The sequence below is a fragment of the Pollachius pollachius genome (genome assembly GCF_949987615.1).
Source record: "Pollachius pollachius genome assembly, chromosome: 15".
Lineage (NCBI taxonomy): Eukaryota > Metazoa > Chordata > Actinopteri > Gadiformes > Gadidae > Pollachius > Pollachius pollachius.
In genome coordinates, this window is record NC_136948.1 from 12,165,811 (window position 1) to 12,184,557 (window position 18,747).

At 50.4% G+C, this 18,747-nt stretch overlaps 1 protein-coding gene across 2 annotated transcripts in view; it reads right to left on the bottom strand.

The window, feature by feature from the left end:
- kif26ab (kinesin family member 26Ab) overlaps positions 1-18,747 on the bottom strand; it is a 79,054-nt gene that overhangs the window by 40,270 nt on the left and 20,037 nt on the right. For both annotated transcript variants that reach the window (XM_079752374.1, XM_079752375.1), the window contains exon 3: positions 5,515-6,033. In XM_079752374.1, the coding sequence (XP_079608500.1) occupies positions 5,515-6,033 (519 nt within the window). The remainder of the gene's footprint in view (positions 1-5,514; positions 6,034-18,747) is intronic.

Sequence of the window (18,747 nt, forward strand, 5' to 3'; positions counted from 1 at the left end):
GTAACAACGGAGGGTCACCCCTTTGGTCACCCGAGCAGCCCCTGTCTCCCCACCACCTGCCCTTCCAGTCGCCCTAACCGGCTCTCCCCCCCCCCCCCCCCTCGCCCCTGCTCATGTCCGCAGATGGACAGGCAGCTGCTGGGGTGGCTGGTTGTGTTGTGTTGTTGTGATTGTGTTGTTGTGTTGTTGTGATTGTGTTGCGTTCTCATGTGTCTGGAGAGTATCCGACATTGATGGTAGTAACTGGAAGGACAGATTGAAATGCACTGTAATACAGCGTCCATGAACCCTTTTTACATATATCTAAATGTACTAAGTCTGCTAATTGACAATTCATATGATCACACTGGCCTTCCGCTAGTGGCTTCATGTTTCATTCATGACGCACTTGCATCCCAGAGAAGCGAAGCCGATATTTATGATTTCAAATCTATAGCTGTGACAAAGAAAACAGCAGGTATTCTATCCTTGTTTAGCTGATGTTTCTCTGCTGTGTCTTGACTGACTGGAGCAGTGTGTGAAACTGTCCAGCGTCTCCTCCTCCGGCCCCAATAACCAGGAGCCCTGGGCTGGCTCGTACTCCACCACCAGCCCCTGCGCGTCTCAGTGGAACGGCAGTGAAGTGCACAGGGGGCCTCAGCTGGACCTGCGAGAGCCGCTGTGTCCTGCTGAGCTTTCCACGGTCTGGCGCACTCTGGGCCACAAGGAAGGCTAATTACAGCGGGCTAGGACCCCAGTCTGGAAGAAGAACAATCCTCCGCTTGAAGTCACCATGGTGACCCAGGGTTAATCCTGGTCGGTGCCACTTGTCTGTCTAACAGGAGAATAGGAGTCAATGGAAACGGGCAGGAACTGGTTATAAGAGAGGCTTCTGGGGAAGATACGTGTGTGTGTGTGTGTGTGTGTGTGTGTGTGTGTGTGTGTGTGTGTGATACAAAATGTGGTCCATAATATAAATAAGAGTGACACTTGAGGACAGTGTGAGTGGGCAAAACAAAGCCCTTGTTTGACAGGATGCGTGCTTTTCAACACTGTTTCAACACAAGCCCGTGGCGTATTCTCTGGCTAAATATTTGTCCTATATTCATGTTGCCCATCGTTATTTTTATATCTAGTGTGGGCCCCCAGACGGCATATGCCAATGGGATATATGTCAACAGAGAGCTATTTATACGTAGCCAAGGACATGTGAATGCTATACATCATGCTGTAAGGACACATGTGCGTTCCGACATGTGTGTTCCTCCACCGGCGTCCTGCATGAAGCTAGCACCAGAGGCAGCCGAGACTATGCAGTGTGTTATGTGTGAGCTTCATCCACATGATTAGTATATTATAAATGGATGCATTCACATAAACAAGAACAATAGTTGTGTTTCACACAGCTTGGTTAAGGACCTCTGGTTGTGTTTTTGTTTTCTCATGATGGTATCTGGGACGATCCCGTGTTATGATCTGCTCCCGGTTCCTCTCAGGAGGGACCGGGAGCAGGTTGAAATGAGCCAGAGAGAGAGCGTGGAGGCGGCGGCAGCCGAGCACAGCGCTGAGCAGCGCCATGCGGGGGTCCGTGACGGGTTAGGAACGCCGCGCCACATTCCGGGGGGAGTGCTCATTACAGGTCGGCACGAAAGACGAGAGCTCACTTCACAGGAGCGGAAGTGCGTCCGGACAGCTCCCGACAGCACCGAGGTCCCCGGACGGGCCGGCGGCGCGGTGTCGGGTTTAAAGCCGAGCGGAAGCTAACCGCAGGGGGGCGTGCACGTGAGCCACATGTGTGCACGTGAGACAGCCGCTCAACCGAAGATCTGCCTCAAGGAGTGGCTCCCAAAAGAAATCTAATGGGATGGATTCAGCTCAACCCCCCCCTCCTCTAAGACATGCACAAATCTCCACCCCCATAAGCACTCTGTGATGCCTGTCAATACATGCCCCCCCCCCCACTGGGGCCTGGAGCCGCAGGTCATAAGCCACACTGCTGGATGCTCTCGGCAGCGCTGGACCTCGGCTGGCCCTGGTGAGGCCGGGCAGCAGCGGGCCGATCCCCTGGTCAGGTCATTAGGCTGTCAGTGGAGTGTCCTCCTCCTCCTCCTCTTCCTCCTCAGCTGAGGCTCCGTAATGAGATGGCCTCCCACCCCTTAACCCTCCCTCCAGGATCCCCTCACCTCGACTCCCCTTAAAGACAGATCTAAAGTGGTGGAGAGAGTGTCTCCAAGATATAAGAGGCAATGAGAGAGGGAGAGGGGGAGGGAGAGAGAGAGAGAGAAAGAGGGAGAGAGAATGTAAGAGGTAAGAGAGAGAGAGAGAAGGAGATGGAGAGAGAGAGAGAGAGAGAGAGAGAGAGAGAGAGAGAGGAGATAAATAGAATGCGAGAGGTTGAGAATGTAAGAGGTGAGAGTGAGCTAGTGTGAGAGAGAGTACGAGAGCAAGAGAGAGAGAGAGAGAGAGAGAGAGAGAGAGAGAGAGAGAGAGAGAGAAAAAGAGAGAGAGAGAAAGAGAGAAAGAGAGAGAGAAACTAAATCTTACATTGCCAGTCAGCGCCAGCAGACCATATTTTTAGGGGGGTCTACGCAGCGACAACCTTAGGACCCAGTGATCAAGGCAGTATTACAGCCGAGGTGAAATAGGCTCCTATAATCCATCCTGTCACACATGGCTGGCCCTAGTTACCAAGAGAAACCGAGTGAGAGAGAGTATTGACTTCTCACATCCACGGCGCCTGGGCAGTCTGACTGTATGAGAAAAGGACTAAAACGTCAATACAATTTTATATGACATTTAGCTCCCTGCTCTTATAATGTATATCAACATTATGCCTGCTATAAATAGCACAGCACAGAACCTCTTAAACAGAAAATCGAAATATATAAAAAAAAAAAAAAATCATTTGGCAAGAATGGGAGAATTCTGTCTCTCTCCATTGCGTCTCTGTTCCTCGTCTTCCTCCTTTGGTGACATCAGTCACTCAGGGCCAGCTGGAGCCGCCCTACAGTCTGTTGCGTTTCAATCAGGTGAGTGCTCACGGCCCACGCTCCCCCTGGCACCACCCACTACACACACTCAGACTCCCATTGGCCGAGAGCAGAGGAGTGCCCATGTGGTCCTGGGTCCAACGTGGCAAAGTGATCCGGTCCAGGGTTTGGATCAATCAGATGGTTGTATTGATTGTGCACACACAGTAAGCAGCAATAATGTGTTCTTTGCAGTATGACTTTCCATAATGCTAGTTAGGTTTAATTCATTTTTTGAATCGCTTTCTTTTATGAATCTTTACTTGCAAGCAACAAGCAGCAACAGTCATTGAATAAATAACGTGATATGGAGGTTGATTCTTTGGGTGTAGTGAGAACCACATGATTGCAGTTGGAGAAAATGGAGAATTTGCTTGACAAAAGCAAAGCCCCAATTAAATATTAGAAGAGTGGAATTATAATCACTACTTCAGATATTGTGATTTTTTCAGGCGGGGGAAGAGGCAATTAGTATTCCGGCTGCGTTCAAAGCATTACACGTTTTATTCAAAGCACCAACAAGAGGGTTTTCTACCAAAGAGAGATTCAAGGTGCCCTATAATGGGTAGGGGTGACAGCGAGCCCCGGGCTGCGTGATAAACACGCTCCATGGGCTGGCAGTCTAGCACATCATCTTCCACCCTTTGTCTGAACAACACAGCACAAACCAAGACGCAAGCGGGACTTCAAGCTTGTGCGATGCAGCCGAGCAGAACCCCCCATCCACGGGGTCTGGAGAGGGTTTGATCATTCTGAAGCATCCAGCTCCTTACTAAAGAAATCGGCTTTAAAAGAGAAATGAGAGGAGACCATTTGGTTTTAGCTGTTTTTGTAACTGAAGATGTTGACCACTCTGTGGAGGCCCCCAGACTCAGCCAGGAGGCGCTGAGAGATGCATCAGGGGCACCCTCTAATTGCTTCTTAGAAACCGAGATAGGGCCACAAGTCAGCCCCTTTCCTTTCCTGCCGGCCCTTTGATTCGCCCAAGATTGCCCACACGCTGTTAAAAGCTTCTGGTGTCCTCCCATAAACTGTGTCTAATGGCATTTATGGACATTAACAGGACAAGTTAAAATATGTGTTTAATTTCCAGGAAAACAGAAAGCAAAGGAGCAACGCTGACGAGGACAAAGGATCAATGATTACCCTTTAAAACATCGCCAAAGCAAAGGTAGTGAGAAGCCACGAGTGCAGGTCATGCTGCAACGCCTACGGCTGATATTTGAACGGCGAGGCATGAATCAAGTCGGCACGGGCGGCTGGTTGTGTCTGCCTGGTGTGAAATGTCGTAGGGGCCAGTCGGGGGGAGGGGGGGGGGGGGGGGGGGGGGGGAGAATCACTCCTCACCGATCCCGTAGCATTACGTTTAATGAAACCTAAGCAGCATGAATCATTTAGATGCATGGGCTAAACACAACCGCACGGCATTGTGTGAATGCTGTGCTCCCAGCACCACAATATGAGGGGAAAGCTCATCCAAAGATCTGCAGGTTGGTGTCACATCAAAAGAGCCAGCGGCCCCCCCCTCTCTCGTCCCTCTCGGCCAGGGCGTGTGAGGGGCTCTGGGGTGGTCGTGCTGACACACCCTTGACGAGCCGGTCAGCAGATTAGTGCTGCGGTGACCTCTGACCTGAGATCCTCCCCTCCAACCCCCCCTCACCGCTGAGGTATGAGGGGTCAGTGGTCAGTGGTGGAGCTCTGACACACAGACACACATCTCCCTAAAGGCCCTGTTTGAAGCAAATATATTGACTTGGCAACACCTGACCAGCACACGCCACTTACAGAATGTAAGTGGCGAAGCCACTTGGAGAAGCCACTTGGAGAAGCTCCCACACTCATATCTTATCCGTGTAGCGCTCATGAGGATGACTACTCTGTTGGTATTTATTGGTCACCCCCCAGCTGAAGATATTCCCTCTGCTCCACTCACACTAATGGCACTGAAACATATCTCCCTGCTGGCTCATCTCCCCGAGAAATGAAGTGATGAGTCAAGCTTTCCCGTATTCTTACTTCTTTCTTTAGTTTGTCATATTAAAAGGAAGTCTACATGTTTGACTTCACACATCCTCTGCTAAGAGGTGTTGTACAACGTTCATTCAGATTCATATACATTGTGAGAAATGGGACTGTGTGAGATGTCATGAGAGTCATTGCCAGATGCATCAAAGGCACAACTCTTCTCTGTTTAGGCACCGCAGTGGTGGAAGGAGCTCCCTGCCGATGTCAGGACCGCAGGGTCGCTCACCAGCTTCTGCATAAGGCTCAACTAGACTCCCCCCGACCCCTCTTACGCAGTTATCGTATGTTTTAGGTCCTGGCACTTAAAAATAGTACTTAGTATGGTGTAGCAACTTATCCTTGGTTCTTTGAACATCCTAACTGTACCGACAGCGATGTATTGGTTCTCCTTCTTCTGACCAATGTACTAATTGCAAGTCGCTTTGGACAAAAGCATCTGCTTAATGCGCTAGTTGTAAATGTTAGAGCGCTCGGAACCCACCGGGCCTGGCTGCGGGAGGAAGTGGTTGACGCGGGAGATGCTCCACATGCCCTCCAGGTACTGCTGGGCCTGGACGGTGACCGAGCTCACCGTCCCCGTCAGCGGCCCCCCGCCCACCGTCACCTGGACACTGGTCTTTGGGCCCGACGGCAGCGGCCTGACGGAGGAGGAGGAGGAGGAGGAGGAGGAGGAGGAGGACACCTGAGGCCAGAGCAGCCCTCTCTGCCTCTCCCCGGGGGGCAGGGCGGGGCGGGACTGGGACTGGGCTTTGGCGGGCGGCTTTCCTTCGCTAGCGGACGAGGAGATGGTGATCCTGGAGGGCTGCCTCAGGAAGCTGCTGGTGGACAGCGCTGGCATGTCGGCGCTGTAGGAGAGCTGAACCGGGCTGTGGATCGTCTGCAGCGCCTCCTGTTTCAGTTGGTGGAGGGGCGTGGAGCATACCTGGCAGCAGCCTGTCCCTGCGTCATGGCCCCCGGGCGCTTGGATCTGCTCTAGGAGGAAGGCAGCGTAGCCAGGATCCTGCAGAGCACAGAGAGAGAGAGAGTGGGAGCCAGGTCAATAACAAGTAGAGCCAGCCAATCAACAATCGTAACATCCTTTTAGAACAGAGAGGTTGTGAACTTTAATGCAACTAGTATTGCAACTATTGGAGAACTTGTGAGGACACAAAATCATGAAGAACAAATTAAGAACTGGTACACTTAATGTAGGCACTTATGTAGGTTGTGCGTCCTTGCACTTAAACATAGCACTTAGCATCGTTTAGCGTCTTATCCTAGCTATCTTTTTTGTAACGGGGAATGGGTTAATTTAACAATTGTTAGTGCTTGGGACTTGGTTCTATGAACCTCCTTACTGTACCGACAGACAGCGATATATTGTTTCTCTATCTTCTGACAAATGAACAGATGCTTTTATCGCTTTGGATAAAAGCGTCTGCTCGATGCCGTAAATGTAACAAATGAGGTTAGTCAGGCAGAGTCTCAGTCAGTTTAGTCTCTCTTATTGAGGTGTTCCTGCCCAGAGTGTATATGACGCAGCATTTCCTGTAGGTTTATCTCCCCATGGGTCCCACTCAGCTCAACAAACTTCAAAAAGTTTACCCCCCTCCGCCCCCCAGGACATTTCTAGACAAGAAACTCACTTCCTTGTGGTTTTAGGGTGAATGCTTCACATGAGAGAACGGAACAATTCTAATAAAATAGTCATGAAATGCTGGGGGGGAAAGCCTCTTAATGCTCTGGATGTGGTTCCAGGCGTGTGAGCCTGCTTGTGGTCCCTGACCGCATTTTCCTCCCGGGAGTGTTTAGACGGAGGGGCTATGTCTGACCGGGGATCAAGCACTCCAGGCATGTGTGCGTGTTTCAAACCTCAGTGTGCTTTGAAAAAGCCCACAATGGAAAACAATGGAGCCAACGTTTGGGCAATCCTTCAAACACACAGTTATATTTTAAGTTGTTTTGAGTGCTTTGACTTCAAATAGAGCCTGCACCGAAGAGAAGGTAGCCAGTGGATTCAAACAGCATCGTCTCCCCGGGGCATCTATCTCAGATCGGGAGAGGGTCGAGAGAAAGTAGAAAAGAAACCACAAATGAGAGTTTCTCAGAGCCGGGAGCCATACTATTTACATACGATAAGGCTCCCCGCATGAAGAACACAAGATAAGACCCCCAATGTGAAAGGAACAATCTGCTCCAGGAAGCGAGGAACCCCACAGCGGACCACTGCGCGGCCTGCGATTACTATTCACAGCCTCCCACAGCTTATGCGCTAGCTTAGCGAGGGGCCTCGCTAACACATACACACACACACACACACACACGCACACACACACACACACACACACACACACACACACACACACACACACACACACACACACACACACACACACACACACACACACACTCACTCACTCACTCACACACACACACACATACACATACACACACACACACTGGCTGCATCGTCAACACAAACATAGCTGTGCACACAAACTGAGCTGGAGACACACACCAGAACAGGGGAGTCTCTTAAGAGGTGTAAAGGGGGCACCAGGCTCTGGCCCGGCGGAGGGATGGCCAAAGACAGGGGCCCGCGGCCGATACATAAATGTTTATGAGGCCTCTGCTCCGCGGACGCCCGGAGGTGATCACCGGGAGTGAAACGGTGGGCAAACAACGATCCGCTTCCTTAATGCAGTGCCTCCTAATACCGTCAGCCCAATGGACTTAGAGACGGAGGAGAGACACGGGGACTGTAACCCTTCCTTTGCGGGAGAGCAGATCAATAAAGAGACATTTAGTTGACCTTTTTGGTCCGTCTAAACTCTTGCTAGTAATAGTCATTAGTCTTGGTAAATGTGCACCAACATGCAAAAAGTAGAGATGAGAAGAAGCATGTGATATGCTTTAACAAATGAACCGGAATCAGAGCACACGGAGACTGAATCCTACCAACCCGATGACTATTGTCAGTCTTTGTGATGTTTCTATTTGATCCATATCCCTGGGTTAGTAGGACATTCAGTGGGCGGTGTGGACAGTGGAGCGGAGTTGACGGGACATTCACTTTGAACTTTTGAACATTACATAAATAGCGACACTAAATCCTAGCCACTGAACGTGGGTGATGGTTTAAATGCCTGCCCTTTACTTTATGCGTCGGTAGGCATGGATAGGATGTAATAATGGTACACTTATGAAGCATAAAAAAGCTCTGCTTTCCCTGGGATGACCTCACAGAGCTAGTCTCATGAATCACGACAGCGTATCACAGGCTCCTGTACACTAAACCGTAAGAGGCTTACAGAACACATATTGTACAGCTTTCCAGATTTACACCGAAAACCTAACAGTACCGACATTCAAAAGATCTCCACCGCCAGGTTGAAGTGGAATACATTTGCATCAAAAGGCTGTGCCCATGTTCAATAGGCCCGTGTCAAATTGGATGAGGAATCGGAGAAGCAGAGAGAAAAAGAAAGCGCCACAGGCTGCGGTCTGGCTTCATGCATGCATCGGTTCTGAGTGAAAGAAATTGAAGGGGAGTTATCACCGGCCGACACAGCCTTTCATCAGCATCACCTCCTCACCCTCTGACCAACCCGAGCCCACCTCAGAGGCAAGGCGAGATGGAGGAAATCAATTCCTTTCTGTGTCTCGCTTCATGCCATACCTTCCCCTCTCAGTGCATTGTTGGCTGTTGATTTAGGGGAGCTAATAAAATAGAGCCACACAAAGCAGGGAGCCCATCTGCTATTCTGTTAGGGTACTGGAGGTTTCTGAGGGCTTGCCAGCCTTCTCCTGTATGGCTTCATGCTCAACGCTCGTGGGGAACAGAAGGATGGGAAGTTACCGGGATGATGATGATGATGATGATGATGATGATGATCAATAAGTCTTCCTCGCAGAAAAGCCTTCAAAAAGATTACCGGAAAGTTTCCCAAAAATAATAGAATCATTTATCAACAGTAAAACGTTGACCGCATTGACCTTTCATGGTGTGTCATGACTTGTTCATGGTTCGCACTATTCTGACCTAATTGGAAAAAATGTAAGTCAAAAGTACAAATGCCTGGAGGGAATCGTTTTGTCAGAGTAACAGTCACAACCAGTAAGGGATTTAGCAGCAGGAAACCAAATGACCAAAACCTGAACTGTGATACCAGCCCATCAGGAGAAAAACTAGGATACGATCCAATGAAACAACCATGACTACAAAAACCAAGTGTGCATTCAGATATTGAAATGGCCTTGGGTTAACAATACTCAAACAAAGAGTTTAATAAAACACAATCCAAGTGGAAACTGCTCACGCTATGCTTCACTAGAAGCATTTTATCGACCGACCAGGTGATAGGCCCTGCGGTCAACACACACACGACGAAGAAGAAAACACGAAGCATATGCATGCATGCGCCCATCCCCCGACCATATCCCTCCTTTTATTGTCCGAGTGATCTATGACTGACAAGTGCAAGGGGGGACAACGTATGGCTTCTTCAGAGACATATGCAGTGTGTGGCGTCAACACAATGCCAATGTTCAAGGCACTCTCTGCAGAAGATGTTTCTCACCACCGCCATTGTTCTGATGCGTGTGTGTGTGTGGGGGGGTGGGGGGGGGGTGGGGGGGGGGGGGGGGGGGGGAGACAAGAGAGTGGTCTTCATGCATGGAGAGGGGACTGGGCAGAAAGAAGCAGACGAGGGAGTCAACGTAAGACACAGGGAGAGGGCAGGGGGAGTGGGGCTGAGAGAAGGGTGGGAGGGGCCCAGGGTGCCTGGGGTCGGGGCCCCCCCAGCCCAGGGGCCGGAGGGTTGCTGTTTGCTTTACAGCCTGTCAGCGCTGGTCTTTATGAAACTCTGGGGACAGATGTAGTGCGATGCTCCGTGGCCTTGTTATGGCAAGGGGGGGTGTGCCCCTGCATGCATGCCTTAGAGGGAGTGCCCCTTGGGGACACAACTTGGTCTCTGTCCCTCACGCTCGCTCCCGGGCTCTGTGATGAAAAGCAGAGAACGGAGCAGTAGGGCGGCCTTACCGGGACTTCCTGAGTGTAAATGGTAAATGGACTGTATTTACTAACGGCTTTTCTAAGCAGTGGCCACTCAAAGCGCTTTACAATTATTGCCTGACACTCACCCATTCATGCACACATTCACACACCAAGTGCGGTGTCATGCATGCAAGGTGACAGCCAGCTCATTGGAAGAAGTGAGTGTTAGGGGTCTTGCTCAAGGACACCTAAACACTCAGCTAGGAGGAGCCGGGATCGAACTAGCAACCTTCCTGTTACAAGTCAACCCTCTCTAACGCCCAAAGTGTCTCTCCTGGGGGAGGGATGAAGGGAGGAGGAGCTATGAAGGCTTGTGTTGGTGGGGAGTGCTAGTACTGTGAGATGTGGAGAGGTTTGTTCAATCACTCCAGCCCCCCGCCCTCCCGTTGCATACTGAATCAGGAGAAGTCATTTGGTCAACCCCGGTTAAGCCAGGTCTGAAACAGAGCTGATCTGAATAAGGAGCAGGTCAAAGATATTTGAAATGCATGAGCCGTCTCCGCCGCACTTGCTGATATATTTTGGGGCATGCGCCATTAAATAGGAACCAGGAACTCTGGGAAAGCTCATTTTCTATCCCGGTTAAGCCCAACACACATTTCCCTGGAGATTCAAGCCTGGAATGATAAGCAAGTGTAGAGAAATGTAATCAATGTGCATTTGTGATTTGAAAATAATGACACACCTAGCAGCCTGTGCCTTGGAGCGGTTTCCTGTGAATGCCAAGTGCTTTATGGCATGTTTTAAAAGTGGGTTATTTCATGAACTTGTCTAAGCACATTGAGAATTAGCCATTATCCTGAACTGTCTTTGCGTGACATTGCCTCTTCGTTATCGTTCAGCCATCGATTCGGATGACCTTCCCCACCGGCCTCCTCTGAGCCCCGGCATGAGACAGAGCTGTTTAACTCTCAAAAGATGACCTCATGAAGTCCTCCAGCGAAGGTTTCCATCTCCTTTAGGTTCCAGGCCCTGTTTCTAACGTGCCGTTGGGGAAACATTGCCCGTTACGGCTTCAAAGCGCTGCAGCGGTTCTCTTATCACCCCTCCTGTCCTCCAGCCACACTGAGGCACTGAGCACATTAACAATACCTGGGTACTTCCTGCCTGCAGAGCAGCGAGCAGCTGCTGCACCACTGCCCTGGTGCCCTGGTGGCCTGCCACCCTCCCTCAGCCCTCTCTCCCATCCTCTGCTTTCTCCTCTGCGTTTCAGGCTGATTTGTTTGCCTGCCACTGTGATCCCTCCCCTACACCGCCGACCAGGGGTCTCCAAAGGAATCGGGCGTGCTCTAAAACCACCAGGACCCCCCGGGTCCCCTGTCCACAGTGGAGGGCTCCCAGCAGGCTGCTTCTCCCACCACAGGTCGCCCCCGCTCGCTCTGACACGGAGCCCAGAGGAACATGCACGGCTGCTGGCCCTGCCCGGGGTGAACGCAGGGCATTAGGAGAGATTACATTCCCGGGATAAAAGGAAACACATCCAGTGTTATAATCCCCTCACTGCAACACCTCTCTCTCTCTCTCTCTCTCTCTCTCTCTCTCTCTCTCTCTCCGCCCCTTGTGAGACTCAGCTCTCCCCATAAAGCCCCCCAGGGCAGCGGGGGGCTGGACAGCCCCGGCTCACTGACTCATAGATCTGATTAGATATCAGGTCAGGCTTTGCGGTTTCTTTTAGTGCCCAAACACAGGCAGTAGTAGATCTGTGGGACACAGACCATTAAGTTTAACCACTGCCTGCTTGGGGCACTGAAGACAATGACTCAGGATGTCACACTAGCACGCTATTTACCTCGGCGGGGGCGGCCGAGGTGGAAGACAGAGACCGCCCAACAGATGTTTGGGGTCCCTTTCTGCTGAATCGACACGACTACAGATTACATGTTGCAAGTCTTACCGAGGGGAATGAAAACAGTAATGCGTCGTTATCTGCAGGAACACAAGCTCCCTGTCATTAAGTACTTGTTGATAATCTGGAGAGTAGACAGAAAAACTCGGTAATGAAATGAATTATTTATTTTACCCCCCAGGACTCGTGCTTTTCTGTGTTTGGTGAATATTCCACCCTGCTCAAAATGCAAAGTCTCGCCCCAAATCACCCTGAAGTGAAATAGACGACAGCCAACTAAGTGTGCACATTATAGTTTTTAACTCGGCTCAGGAACCGGCAAAACCAACATGTTCATCATGTCTTTTCTTTTATCATTTATACTGAAAGTGGCTATACTATTTTTTCTATGACTTACTTTGTAAACAAGACATCCAAGCTTGAAAGTCTGCATGGCTGAGTGCAAAATGGATCCCATTATATGCAGCATTAAGAGCGAACCCTCCAAAGATAGATACACTCAAAGAACTAAGATGACAAATGACTACTGGGCACAGCGACAACAATGCTAAGCACCAACCAAACATCACATCGGAGAGATTCTACTTCCAAACATTTATAACAAATACCAGTCCAATAATAGGCTTACCTTTGCAGAAGTGCATGGAATTGCAATTAGTACTCCAAAGAAGAGCCAGGCAAGATGTTTTGTGTTCGAGACTCCTGGGACTAATCTAAAAGGTACAGAGGCAAGCCTGAGATTCCCTGTCGCTAAGCCCCGCCCCTCACTTACTTTGAGTGACACAGAGGTGCTGAGTCAAATGCTAATACCCCCAGCCCCTAACCATCTCCCCCCCAGGGGCACTTAAAACAACCACTGTCCTCACCTGTCTTCATGTTCATACCATAAAAGTTATGCATCTCATGACAAATACTAAAAGTGACAACGTACTTAATGTGAATGATACGTGTGGTGCGCGGGTGTGGAAGTAGTATTGTAGGTAACACACACACAGACACGCAAACACACACACAACTAAACATACACTTACACACACACACATGTGTGTGTCTGTTTAGTCTTGTGTGTATTTGTGTGTTTGTGTGTGTGCGTGCGTGTGTGTGTGTGTTTGCGTGTGTGTGTGTGCGGTGTGTGTGTGTGTGTGTGTGTGTGTGTGTGTGTCGTGTCTTTCCTGAGTGTCACTCCTGTGTTCCATGGCTTTAGACCGCACCAATCCATCACTGCAGCCCGTCACCACTTGACCAGTTAATTACCTTTTCCTGTTCACTCACGCACACAAAGAAAACAAGCTCCCTTCAGACTGTTTGGACAGACTTCATTCCCCTCCGACCCCCCCACCCCGTTGCCCCACCATTCTCTCTCTCTCTCTCTCTCTCTCTCTCTATCTCCTCTGTCTTCCCTCTCCCCCCCCCCCCCCCCCCCCCCCCCCGCTCTCCCCCCTTTGCTCTCTGTTGCTTGCTGTTATAAGGCCCAGATCCTTCAAACTATCACCAGCATGGCCAGGCTCTGTCGGGGGGGAACATGGAGTCCAGGCCAGGGACGACTCAGTGGGGGGGGGGGGGGGGGGGGGCAAGGATGGGGTCCCAAGGTGCGGAGGGGTCCGGGATGGGCCGTGGGAAGAGGGGTCGGAGACGTCTTCGTTAGGCAGCTGCCAGCGAGCACATCCTCTCTACCACTCAACCGTCAGTCCAAACACGAGTTAACGGGAGCGACACTAACATTCGTCATGCTGTGATGGGGCGGCCTTTTTGTGTTGCATTGAATCTCTCTCTCTCTCTCTATCTCCCTCTCTCTCTCCCTCTCTCCCCCCCTCTCTCTCTCCCTCTCTCTCTCTCTCTCTCCCTCTCTCCCTCTCTCTCCCTCTCTCCCTCTCTCTCTCCCTCTCTCTCTCCCTCTCTCCCTCTCTCTCTCTCTCTCTCCCTATCACTCCCTCTCTCCCTCTCCCTCTCTCTTCCACTCTCTTTCCCTCACTCCATCCATCCCCGGATTTCTCATTAGCTGCAAAATTCTGACACATCACTAAAGCTCAGCTCACTTGTTGTTGTTGTTGTTGTTGTTATTGTTTGTGTGCTTCTCCTTCCGCTCTCAGCAGGCCAGGAGAAAGTCTGGCTGCGGCCCGAGAGCTCAGCTGTCTCCCCCGCGGAGCCCCGGCCGCGGGCCGTGTTTACGTAAACTCCCCGCGACTACGCCGTGCCTCTAATGAGCCGGGCTGATGCGCAGCTGCCAGAAACTGTCGAGGCAGGTTCCACGTGTCACCCTGGACCAGGGGAGGGGGGGGCGCTGAAACTCAGAAGATGAGTCGATAATAAAACGATGAAGATGATGAGGAGGAGAAGGGAGGAGGGGGGTGAAACAGAGACGGTGACGTAGGGCAGGGGAGAGGGGAGATGTCTCTGAGTATTCCCATCACACTGCAGAGGAACCGACATAATGAAGCTCCTGTATAGACTGTATATATTATATAAACGCTGTTGCCTGCGTCGTGTCTTATTCCAATCAGCAGGCAGGATCCCAACTGACAACACGCTTCCAGCACAAGACGCCATGCATTAAAACTGCTGACGTTGAGGATTTGGAAATTCATTTTTTTCTCTTTCGTCCAATTGTGTTCGTCAAATGTGTGTTTTCCATTTCCTACACGTCACGAGTCCCTCGTCAGCCAGCGTGGCGTGGGGGCTTTAGGGGAACAACCAGCAGCCCGGCCCCCCACTCTAGCGATTGTTTGTGGAGGTCTGGAGCCCCCAAGCACTCTGAAACCAAAGAGCTGGATACTGCTGAGCAGGCAGTTATTGTACACAGTCTCCTCCCTACTGCTCCTACTCTCTATGCATCCTGTAGGTGGGGGGGAGGGGGGGATGGCTCTTCCTATCAGCTCCATCGCCGTCGTGTCCTCTGTCTGCTTGAGTTCATAATGGAGGACTCTCCATTTTTCATCGCCGGCGGCTTGACAACAGACAGTCTTTTCACTTTGTTTCAAAGGGGAAGACTACTATTATGAGTTATGGCCTTTCAATCGCACGCCTGCTGAAGACTCAATTATAGTCAACTAGTAAAGTCAGGCAGACACCTCAGCCACAGTCACACGGAGGTTAGGCACAAAGATGGAAATAATATTGTTTTTTTACACTTTCGTATCTCGTCTGTTTTGTGAAAGTCACAGTCGAGACCCCATGATTAGAATATCATTGGGTGGGCCAGAGTCGAGTAATATATCATCTTTCTATGGACCACCGTTTGGTATATATTATACATTTTCTCCATCTAAATTCCACCTTAATAAAAATGATTTCCCTGAGTTTCCTGAGAACGGAGTGAGGCTGAATAGAAGTGATGACAAGGTGAAATATTGAGTATTCGGTTACAATTATTCTCCCCACTCCCAGTGTGGAATGGACCAAACAGCAATTACTCTGGTGCACGGCAATGTGGTTGAATATTATTAGGGAGGCTCTCTCTCTCTCTCTCCCTCTGCCCCTCTCCCCCTCTCTTCCCCTTTTTCCTCTCTCTCTCGTCCTGTTTGGTGGGAAAACAGACATGATAAGAGACAATGTACGTTATTTGCATTATATATTTTTGACCTTCTTATAATAAGTACGACCGTGTGAGCCTCAGCAGACACTGTCCATAATGGACATGGATCTCAAAGCCATATGGTTACCGTTGCTCACTTTCACAGCCTGAGGTGAGGCATGCTTTTACCCGTGGTATCTCTCCACCGAAAACCACCACCACCAACCCACCTCCTACACCACCACCACCAACCCACCTCCTACACCACCACCACCAACCCACCTCCTACACCACCACCACCAACCCACCTCCTACACCACCACCACCAACCCACCTCCTATACCACCACCACCAACCGACCTCCTATACCACCACCAACCCACCTCCTACACCACCACCACCAACCCACCTCCTACACCACCACCACCAACCCACCTCCTATACCACCACCACCAACCCACCTCCTATACCACCACCAACCCACCTCCTACACCACCACCACCAACCCACCTCCTATACCACCACCAACCCACCTCCTACACCACCACCACCAACCCACCTCCTATACCACCACCAACCCACCTCCTATACCACCACCACCAACCCACCTCCTACACCACCACCCCACCTCCTATACCACCACCACCAACCCACCTCCTATACCACCACCACCAACCGACCTCCTATACCACCACCAACCCACCTCCTACACCACCACCACCAACCCACCTCCTACACCACCACCCCACCTCCTACACCACCACCAACCCACCTCCTACACCACCACCCTACCTCCTACACCACCAACCCACCTCCTACACCACCACCCCACCTCCTACACCACCACCACCCTACCTCCTACACCACCACCCTACCTCCTACACCACCAACCCACCTCCTACACCACCACCCCACCTCCTACACCACCACCACCCTACCTCCTACACCACCACCCTACCTCCTACACCACCAACCCACCTCCTACACCACCACCCCACCTCCTACACCACCAGCACGGCCCCCACCTCCACCACAAGCACGGCCCCCACCTCCTATAACACCACCACCACCACCACCACCACCACCCCACCTCCTATACCACCACCACCACCACCACCATCTACTACATCACCACCAGCACCGCCCCGGTCCATGGCCCATTATGGAGGAGACTGACATCCATTGTCTGGAGCTTGGTGCGTGTCAGCAGAACAATGAGACAACAAGAGTAGCCGGTGACAGTGCAGCGGTCTGGGTAGAGTGGGAGTCAGCACTAATCACCATCATGGAATATGCCATTACCTCCTCAGAGAGACACAATCACCAGCGCTAATGGAAATATAGACATCAGTCTAGGTACACGCAGGAAGATATTAATGGAATTGTCACCGGTTTATGAGGACGGTGCAGTCAAAGCGTGCCAGTGGGCTGATAGCAAAACACAGAGCCGATAAGCCCAACCGTCACTAAATATTGTGTTGTATTTTTTTGCTAATTGAGATGTCTAGACATGTTCGTTTTAATCTAGGCGAGATAAGGAGCTAAGCTTAGCTATCCTGAGAGTGAATAGCAACCACTAATCCACGAAAAGATTCTAAAACGGAAAATAACACACACACAACAGACGACGTCAGAGAGAACACGGTGCGCGTGCTTATCGCAAGTGTTTTGTGAACACATTTCGGGACTTTCTTCCAGGAACAATAGGCTGTGGCACGTGGCCTTGTGACGCTACACAATAGAGAGGAGAAAACCTTAACCGTTTCAGCTAACGTTCGCATGAACCGGCGGCCATTGACCCTGGCATTTTGGGAAGAGGATAATTTCAGAGTCATAGTTTTGTGGTAGATATTAATCCTTTTCCACTTTCATTAGTAGTTAACCACTTAATGGCCATTTTTTTTTCCTGCTGATGTTGACATTTTGCATTTCTTTGCTTCTCTGAAGAAGTCAATGAAGCAACTCAATGATTGTGGCTAATGCTGAAACAATAACATATATAGCAGGTTCATATGCACAAGCTTATCGTTCTAATCCACCTGGCTCTGCAAGCAGCTAGGGACTTAGGTAGATTGTACATGATTCAGAAAAAGAAAATCCTAAAAAATATATTCTTCACCATTCAGCGCTAAAGCCACTCAGAACAACACTTTTGTTCTGCCAATCACAGAGGATGACCCAACATGCAAAAATGGTTTCTTTTCACAAGTCAGGGCCACTGACAAAGACACACAGACTGTCACCAGTCATCACAATGTTAATAGAAAGCCTTGGCGCTGTTCACTACCAACATTTCATTTAAAAATACTCTGTTCCATTTGTTCAACCGCTTTCTGTCTGCTCAGAGGAAATGTCACCGGAACCCGAAGCCCGGAAAAAGCAAGCAGGGACACACACACGCACGCACACACGCTAGACACACACATTTACACACACAAACACACAAACACACACACACACACACACACACACACACACACACACACACACACACACAATTCGCATTGACAATCACACAAATCCATATTTTGAACACACACACACAAATTCATATTGACACACACACACACACAATTCACATTGACACATACACATACACATACACACACACACACATACACAAACAAGTCTACAAACATGCACGCACATGCACAAACACATGCACACTCACACAGATGCACAGTCACACACACACACACACACACACACACACACACACACACACGCATATGACACCCAGACCGGCCAGTAGCTGCAGAGCGTTGAGGGAGGTCCTGTCACCTGTGCACGAAAATGAAAACTAAACGTCGAGAGAGACGCAAAGCAGAGGCTGGCGTCGAGAGATTCAAAATCTTGGCTCAAGGGTTCAAAGGAGATTGGCCGAGCCATTGGGTCTCATCTGCAAGACCCCACTGAGACCATACACGGTGAACGCAGAACAGAGACAGGGGTAACACCCCCTCTACAGGAACTAGCTACAAAGCGCTGCAGACTCCAGCAGACTGGCCCTCCCCAGCCCTGATGCATCTCTCCAGGGTTCTATGTATGTATGAGATGAGGAGGAAGTGATGCTGGGGTCCTTGCTGCTTATGCGTCACGGCGCCGGCCGCTTTGTTGGGTTCATTTCATTCAGCGGCGCGGCCCTCAGCATCAGGACCAATCACCCACCACATCCACGCCTGCAGAAAAATGACTTTGGTAATGACCTACGATACTAGGGATGGGCAACGATCGTCAAATAGTCGAGTAGTTGGAGTCACGTAGAAAATCGAATAATGAATGTGACTATCGTTATTTATTACACGGCTCTTCTCAATGCTGT